We start from the raw sequence: 8,245 nt of genomic DNA on the forward strand, positions 1-8,245 counted from the left end.
CTGGCCGCGGCAACGGTCGTGGGGTGCCCGTCCAGGGTTCTGCTGACACCTTCGCGGGGGAAGTACGTGCGCCAGCCGAGCCCGCAGTGGGACCCGCTCCACGAGGACATCAACGCACACGTGAAGAAGCGGATCCCCGGGGAGACGCGCGTGGACCGGGTTCGGCGCTTTGCGCGGGAGTGGCGTAACGTGGAGTTGGAGCTAGGCGTTTACAAGGACTCCCGTGGGCGGGAGATCAAGTACCGAAAAACCTTCGTCTACCGCTACACGTACCCCAACGCGTTTGATGAATTCTGGTGGCCGTGCAAATGAGGAAGTAGGGCGTGGTAGGAGCTGGAAGCAGTAACGAGGGCAAGGATGCGGGGTGGGAATACAGTAGGAAAAGGGTGGGGGGACACAAATTGTATGTATTGTATGTATATGTATGGGTTGGGGTTGGGGTACTCAGTAGGAATGAGGAGTTATTTTATCTTGCTGGTTCGTGGGAGTGTGTGTGTGTGTGTGTTTGTGTGTGTGTGTTTGTGTTTGTGTGTGTAATGTTCGATGCCGCGGGGCTCTCGTGTGCGTCCGTGGAGGGAAGTTTTCGTGACACTTGTGCTACGGAGTAGAGTGACCTCGCCACGGCCCATCGCCATTTGGGCTTACAGCCTCAATCTGGGCTGTGGACGCGGTCCTGCAAACTGCTTGGCCTGAAACAACGAGAGAGAGGAGAGGGGAGGGGAGGGGAGAGGCTTAGACGTCTGCCTCTCTGCATACCGCGTACGGGGCATGAGTATATGTTGTTGCGAGACAACAGCAACGAAGAAGAAAGAAGAAAAAAAACAAGACGCGACAGGAGGTTTCAGCTCTGCCACACGCTTCTCCCCTTTCTAAGGCGAAAGGAGGCGAAGAGCGAATAGGATAGAGTAGCACATCTGGCGCGTGATGGATGCTCGCAATGTGGCACTGGCGACCTCCCCCATCCAGGTGGACAGCAACGGCGCCGAGGATGGCCACGGCGCCTTCTCGGATCAGCTTCGCCTCATTACCCGCCGCATGAGCCGTGCGCTGCTGCGACACCCACAATTGAGTTCCTTTTGCGGCAATCCGCGAGCCATGTACGAGGCCCTACACGAATTCTTTGCGCAGTGGTCCGCTCGTCAGCAGCGTGCGTCGTCGCTTAGCCTCACGGTGGAGCAGGCAACGAAACTGCTGCAGTACGGCGAGTCCACGATTCGCAGAGTGGCCCTCGTGGGTTCCGCGCTCGCGCGGGCGCGAACCGCAGCGGAGCTCATTGCCGCTGCCCCCCTCATCTCCATGGAGGCTCTGAAGCGGGAACTCGATGGCTTGGGGGTGCAGGTGGGGCTGTTGCCGCTTGCGGAGATTGTGGAACTCGCCCGCGTGATTGACGATGCACAAGGGCTTGCAACGCCGTTTGGTGCACTCAACCTAGTGCATCTCGTGTCACTTAGCGCGGCCCTCTGCCCGGCGCCGGAGTTGGGGACCCTCCTCCTGATGGTGTCCACCAGCCTCCACCACCGCCTGCTGTGTGCCGCTGTTTTCTACGAGTGGTCCCTGGTCGATGCCCCAAACGCCCCTGCCTTGCGGGAGTTGTCGCAGCGGGTGGAGCAGGTGCCCTCTGACGACGCAGTCGGGGACGTCGTTAGGGCCCTGCTCAAGGGAAGCTTCGAGGAGCTTGGAGCTCGGCCCGCGGATCCCGCGGTAGCAGATGCTCCCACCGAGGTCACTGCTCCGCCGTCGGAGGCCGTCGCTTCATCCCCTCCAAGTGCCACACCCCAACGTGGTGGGGCGACACCACCGCTTCCTGCCACACCGCACGATGACGGCGACAGCGCCGCTGTGTCGGTCGCGGAGGAGGAGGCGTCAGCGGAGGGAGACGATGGCGCGGTGGCCGACACTGTGGATGTGGAGTTCTGGCGTCGGCTTTGCAGCTGAAACGGGAGAACCAGGAGCAGCAAAAGCGCGAGAGAGCGGTTGGGCGCCCCCGTGAATGGCGTCTTCAGCTGCTGTCGTCCTCTATGATATTTTGCAAGCCCTATTTCATCTCTATGTCTTCTCTTCTTTCATCTTTACTTTTGTTTGTTTGTTTTTCCTTTGCCGTCTCCGGAGGAACGGGGAGGGAGGGGGGGGAGCCCCTTGCTTGTGAAGAATGAGTGAGGGCGCCTTGTGGCTCCGCCGGCGGTGCCTGTTTCTGTCCGATGAGGCGGCGCTAGGAACGGCGCTCCAGCGCCCAGAAGTGGCGAAAAAGGCAGCCGACGTCTTGCTCCGCGTGCGGGAGTCATGGGGCGGGGCGGTGGACGGCGCTGCTGACTTGGCCGCCTGCATCCACCGTTGGGTGGAGCGCCGCCAGTTTGCGGATTGGCAGGAGTGTGTTGAGTGGCTGCTCTTCAGTGTGGAGTGGCAGCAGGAACGGGGCAGTGCGGCGAACGCAGAAGGCGCGCTATGCAGGCGGGCGTTACTGGAGTTGACCGCCCTGTTTGCGGAGGAGGCGCGCGCGTACGATGCCGCGGCAGCCTCATTTGCCGAGAATTACTGGAGGAAGGCGCGGAAACGGCCGCGCGTTTTGACCAGCGGTGAGCCCAATGAGAAGACTCCTTTGGTTGAGGCCCGTGTGAGTTGGAGCATCGCGGCGGAGTTGCCACCGCTGGTGGAGCAGGCGTTTTTGCTTCCTTGAACACCGCATTGCCGCCTGAAGGGAGTATATGCGTGTTTGGCGCGTGTCCTTGCTGTTGTTTGCTTCGCCTGTTTGTTGCCGTATTTTATTTTCTTTTTTTGATTTGTTGTTTGCCGTTGGTCATGTTTGGATGCGCGTTTCTCTGTTTTTCCTTTTTTTTTGTTCTTCTCCCCCCCCCCCCCTCACTTTCCAAAGGGTTTCTTCAGCATGCACGGGGGCGGCGTTGGCGACGTCACTGTGGCGGAGCTGCTGCAGTCGTGGGTGCCGCCAGAGACGCGGCTGGCGGACGCCCTTGAGCGGGTTGGGACGCTGATAGGGACGCAGGAGCTGCAGCGGGCGCTGAGGAGCGTCCCCCCGCACGCCGCCGCACTTACAGCGGGGGACGGCGTCGCCGCGGCGTCGCTGGCAGGGGAGAAGTTCTTGAAGGCGCTTGCGTCGGAGTACGCATTCCTGTCATTTCCGAAGGGCGACACCGCGAAGCTCACCAACGTGGCGCGCGTGCTCCTCTCCTCCGACACGTTTGACCCGGAGCTGGAAAAGTTCCTCGGCGCCACCCTGGCGGCGCGCAAGGTGTTCATGCCCTTCTTGGCGCTGCTGCTGTGGGCGCGGGGCATTCCTGCGGCCTCCTCCCTCCTACTCCCCGTGCTGCGTAGCGTGATGTGCACCGGCGACTACGCGGTGTCGCTGCCGGCTATTCTCTGCTGGCTTCGTCCCGGCGAGTCGTTTGGGCGCCTGACGCACGAGCAGCAGATTGAGTTGCTCGTGGAGGAGCTGGGAAAACGCGGGGTCTGCGTGTCGCGGGAGGCGGAAGCGTCAGAGTCTAGCGAGAGTGCCGCGGTGCGTTACACCGTGCGGGTGAAGTGGGAAGAGGAGGCAGAGTCCTGCAAGAAGGGGGTGACGCTCCCTGGGTTCTACGCCATCGTCACGGGCGAGGGAAAGAAGTTCGTCGCGCGCGAGAAGTTGAGCAAAAAGACACAGCGCGCGCACTTTACGCTTTCCCCGGTGAATATGAAAATGTGGATGCACGAGGTTCGTCACCTGCTGCGCTTCCGGCCCCCGTACGCCGACGTCTTACCGGGGGACTTCCTGGCAAAGGTGACGTTCTGCGAGGGGTGGATTCCGCTGAGCGAGATGTGCCGCGTCCTGGCGACGCGGTCGGCGGAGACGCGCGCGTTGGTGCCCTCGGAAGGGGCGCTGCAGCAGCTGCTCGAGAACCACGACCACTTTCAGCGGTACGAGGTGGGCGTGTGCGAGGTTGCAGGGGGCGCGTTTACGGGTCAGTTGTGCGCCCGTGCTCTGTACGCCCACGTGGGCGCTTCATCGCTCTGCACGCGCATCTTTGAGAGGTTTGCGACCGTCAAGGACCCGAGCGCGTGCCCCACCTACGCGTGGGCGTCATTGCAGGACAAGAAGCAGCTGGATCGCGGGCTTCGCAAAGGGCCGTACATACTGCACGAAAATCTCCGCTTTGTGCAGGTGTTTCCCGCGGAATCGCTGGCCGAATTCAGCTGCTATCAACGGGAAACCCCACTGGAGGCGCAGTACGACGAGAAGCTGGGGGTGGACAAGCCTCTCTGCTTTTTGGAGTTTTGCCTTCGGGCCGCGGTGCGGGATGAAAAGATGGAAGTGCTTCAGTCCCCACAACGGGGGGAAGCCGCGGTGCACTGGTACGTCTTTTCGGACCGCAAGGAGGACCCCGATGAGGAAAATTTGCAGGTCCCACGGTATTACTTTACTGGCCGCGTGGCAACGCTGCGACGCGGCGTCCCCGGCGACGCCGCGCACGGCGACGAGACGACCACGACGGCGCAGGAAGCGAGTCCCCCGGGTATGGCGTTTGGCTGGCGCGGGTTCCTGAAAAACGTTGAGCCCGTTGGTTTCTCGGAGGAGGAAGTGCGCAGCATCTTTGGCTCCGACAGGACCGATGCGCACAGGGACGACGGCGGCGACGCGGCGGCGGCAACGCAGGAGGAAGAGTTTGTGATCTCCAGCGGCGTCTCCGTCACGGCTCCGTTGGATACCGAGGCAGCGAGGTCGACGGTGCTTAGCTTCGTGCAGAACTCGGATCTGCTCGTCACGCGTGTCACATTTCCAAGGCGGCCGCCTGGCGGAGGCCTGTTTTTCAACCGTCAAAAGACCCTTACTGAGTTTAAGGCTTGGCTGGTGGAGCTGGGGCTCGTGTACAGGAGCCCCGCGGCGGCGGAGGGCGCCCTGGAGGAGGTGTACGAGATCCGCAAGCGTGGACGCTGGAGCCAGGACTTCATCGACGGCATTGCGAAGGAGTTGGAGCTGGAGGACATCCCGGACCGCGAGCTGCTGCTGCGGGCGGTGACCCGCGAGTGTGAAAGCAAGGAGATGAACTACGAAACCCTGGAGTTCCTCGGCGACGCCGTGGTGGACTTCGTGGTGGCCTTCGACAGCTTTCTGCTTGGGGAACCGTGGAAACTGCACGTCGTCAGGGAGGTGTGCTGCAATGAGGTGTTTGCCCACCTCATCCCCGCCTCGCTGAGTGCGACGCTCGCCCAGATTTACCCGAGCCTGTCGACGAAGGTGCGGGCGGATATGATGGAGGCCATTATGGGCGCCGTGTACCGCAGCCAGATGGGCCTCGACCGGGTGCGGCAACAGCTGCGGCACTTCTTTAGCCGCATCCCCGCCGCCCTCGCCATGGGCGTCGAGGAGCAGGACACCCGGACGCTGCTGGAGCAGGCGGCGGCGGCCTGCCCATACCTTCGCGACGACGCAGAGCTGCTTGAGGAGCGGTACAAGTACGCGTGCCTCGCGCTGATTGACGAAGGTAGCGCCGCGGAATTTGTGTCCTCGGTTGCCCACTCCCCCGCCTCTTGCTGCATGAGCCACTACGCCTCGACACCGTTCAAGCGCATTCAGGACAAGGAATACGCGACGCACTTCACGACAGGCAGCATTTTTTCCTACCGGCGCATTCCTTCCATTGACGTCCCCGCGCTATTCAACCGAATTCTGGACGCCTTTTCCAGCGGCGCGACCGCTTTTGTTAACGAGATCATCACAGGCGAAACACACCTCACCTTCGACGTGGATGGACTACGAGTCACTTCCTGCGGCGTCGCAAGAATGATTTGGGAATGGTTTTGCGGCAAATTCGCGTCCCGGTCGGCGATGCTGCTCCTGGACTGCTCGGGTATGTCGGTTGTGACGAAGAAGATGAAGCGGTCGTGCCACATCCACTTCCCGCAGGCGGTCACAAGCCTGGAACGGGTGCTGTCGCTTACGGATGACCTCCGACGGCACATTGTGGGGAGGCTGGCGTTTGAGACTCACCTTGGCGATGTCCTCGGCTTCCGCGGGCGGGAGGGCAGCGCAGAACCCGCGGCTGTCATTGGGCAAATTGTTTTCGCGACGGCGTACGCCATGATGTGTCTTCCCCGCGAAAGAGACATAATCTGTTCAGATCCCTTTTTGGAGTACCTTGACCTACGCAGCATGTTGTGCCTCGGCGGGACGTGTGCTGCGGTGCGGCATCGTGTCTTTGCGTACCTCACTGCCTTGGCGAAGCCGCCGGCCGGTGCGGCGGGCCTCCGCAAATTGGTCCCCAACTGTTATTTTTTTGCCCAATCTGACGGCAGCAGCGACCAGTACGTTCTCATGAAGGTGTGTTGGGCCTCAAAGGACGCCGCCGGTGTGGTGGGCAATTTTATGTGGTGTCCCGTGAGCAGGCTGGTGGAACTCAGCGAGGAGCAGCTGGGCGTGGTGGAGTCCGTCGAGCGCGTCGTGGATGGAAAGGCGATGAAGCCAAAGGAGTTCTTTCTCGGGCAGGTCACGCCGTTGCGGGAGAAGAGTTTCTTTGCACCGGCGTTTTGGTTCCGCGTCATTGACCAGGCACTGGTGGAGAGTCGAAAGCTGCGAATGTACCTGAACGACAAGTACGACATGGTGTACGGCAAGGAGTACCGCCCACTCTTCCTGGACAGCGTCTTTCACGTCCAGGGCACAATGCGGGCGGTGCGGCCTGACAAGGGCGTCCCTTGCGGCGTCGTGCGGGCCCCCACTGATGCCTTGAGTGAGGAAAAGATGGACGAGTACCCTGTCGAAATGGCACACGCATCCGTGCTGCGCCTCACCTCCCTTCGCTGCCCCGAATACCGCGATGTGCAGGGGTTGAGACGACACGCCTGGTGGGACGGCTGCGACGACGACGCCCACCTTGGCGACTTTGACAGCATTAGGGCCGTCGACGACCGACTGAAGTCCTTTGAGGATTATCAGACACACGGCGGCGTCCCTGGCGACGGCTGGGAAGTTTGGCTCAACGCCACCTGCGGCATAGTGATCGTCGGTGCCGCAACTTCTCAGGGGAGCGACGCCGTGAAGACCGCGGCACTGCAGCCCGCCTACTGGACGTTTGCAAAAAAGACCCGCCAGGCGCGACTTTTGGTCGCGGGAGAAGTGATGCTCGCCGTTGGCCCCTGTGAGACCCTGCAGCAGGCGCTGGAGCAGAGGCGCGGCATGGAAACGATGGCGCGACACCTCGTCCCCAGCATCACGATGAAGGAGTTGCCGATTGATCCAAGGTGGCTGACGGCGTACGCGGAGGACGTTTTCCCGTTGTTTCTCGGCCCGCGCAAGAAGCCTGCTGCCCACGCTGCGGAGCACGCAGAAACGGCTGGGCCGCCGCGGGACACCGCCCCCACCACTTCGGCTGGCAGAAGCATCCTCCGCGGCTTGAGTGAGAAGAAGAAGGAGGAGAAGAAGGAGGAGCAGGAGGAGGAGCAGCGGGCAGCGGCAGCACCCAACAGCGGCCCGTCAACCACGTTGAGGCCGCCGCCCGGAAGGAAGGTGCGGCTGCTGCTGGACAACTGGGACGGGAGTGGCCGGTGCACTGGCCAGGTCTATGCGGCGATTGTGGCGGCGTTTCGTGGTCCGTACCGCGCCTCGCTATTCGTCACTGCCGAAAAAGGCCTCTTTGCGTTCCTATCACAGCGCTTCCCCTGTGTTGTATCCCCCCAATACTTCACGTCGTCCCCCGTGAAAAAGTTCGGCTTTGTCGCACACAATTTATTTGACTACGTCTTCGTTGTTGACCGTAGCGCTGAACCGTACAGTAACGGGGACCTACTCGCTGCAATGTGGCGAAGCCTCGCGGTGGGAACAGGACGGATGTACGCCTCCAGCGAGGACATCCGAAAGTGTCTACTGCTGTAGCCTCACCGCCGTTGACCGCTAGAATAACGAGTACATTAATAATGTTCGCGGTGTTTCTTCTTTAGTGCAGGGCCCGCGTTGCCGGACGCAAGCCGCGCATATACCTACACATCCACACACGCACGCACACGCACGCAAGCAGTTGCTTCTCCCTCGCCATTGTAGACGCCAAGGTGCTTCTTAGGTGAATTGGTTACTCCCGTTACATGAAGAATAAATTTCATGACAACGTGCGCGAGGCGCTAGGCGGTCCCAGCCGCCACGGTTTCCCTCACACCCTTCGGCTTCCAGCGGAGTGCAGTGGGGCTTGTCTCACCGACATCTGCCAGGCGCTTGATGACAGCTGGCAAACGTGGTCGTCTTCAACCTAACTTCTTGACGCCGTTG

The 8,245-nt window shown here is 61.4% G+C and overlaps 4 protein-coding genes across 4 annotated transcripts, besides 4 other annotated features; all 4 read left to right on the plus strand.

The window, feature by feature from the left end:
* Nucleotides 1-312, plus strand: Tco025E_08238 (uncharacterized protein; the record flags this gene model as incomplete). Its single annotated transcript, XM_029375093.1, has 1 exon — nt 1-312. A coding segment is annotated over one exon (312 nt), but the record flags the coding sequence as incomplete, so codon positions are not given.
* Nucleotides 313-402: 90 nt separating this feature from the next.
* Nucleotides 403-427: a microsatellite.
* A 60-nt stretch (nt 428-487) lies between these two features.
* Nucleotides 488-535: a microsatellite.
* A 170-nt stretch (nt 536-705) lies between these two features.
* Nucleotides 706-731: a microsatellite.
* A 193-nt stretch (nt 732-924) lies between these two features.
* On the plus strand, nt 925-1,935 carry Tco025E_08239 (uncharacterized protein; the record flags this gene model as incomplete). Its single annotated transcript, XM_029375094.1, has 1 exon — nt 925-1,935. One exon carries the CDS (start codon nt 925-927, stop codon nt 1,933-1,935), a length of 1,011 nt encoding a protein of 336 aa, XP_029224792.1.
* Nucleotides 1,936-2,149: 214 nt separating this feature from the next.
* On the plus strand, nt 2,150-2,674 carry Tco025E_08240 (uncharacterized protein; the record flags this gene model as incomplete). The annotated part of the gene is made up of 1 exon (XM_029375095.1): nt 2,150-2,674. The coding sequence occupies one exon, from the start codon at nt 2,150-2,152 to the stop codon at nt 2,672-2,674; it is 525 nt and encodes a 174-aa protein (XP_029224793.1).
* Nucleotides 2,675-2,881: 207 nt separating this feature from the next.
* Tco025E_08241 (putative RNase III domain protein) lies at nt 2,882-7,858 on the plus strand (the record flags this gene model as incomplete). Its single annotated transcript, XM_029375096.1, has 1 exon — nt 2,882-7,858. The coding sequence occupies one exon, from the start codon at nt 2,882-2,884 to the stop codon at nt 7,856-7,858; it is 4,977 nt and encodes a 1,658-aa protein (XP_029224794.1).
* Nucleotides 7,859-7,971: 113 nt separating this feature from the next.
* Nucleotides 7,972-7,999: a microsatellite.
* The last annotated feature ends 246 nt before the right edge of the window (nt 8,000-8,245 follow it).

The sequence above is a fragment of the Trypanosoma conorhini genome, assembly GCF_003719485.1.
Source record: "Trypanosoma conorhini strain 025E chromosome Unknown Tco_14.4_contig_00732, whole genome shotgun sequence".
Classification (NCBI taxonomy): domain Eukaryota; phylum Euglenozoa; class Kinetoplastea; order Trypanosomatida; family Trypanosomatidae; genus Trypanosoma; species Trypanosoma conorhini.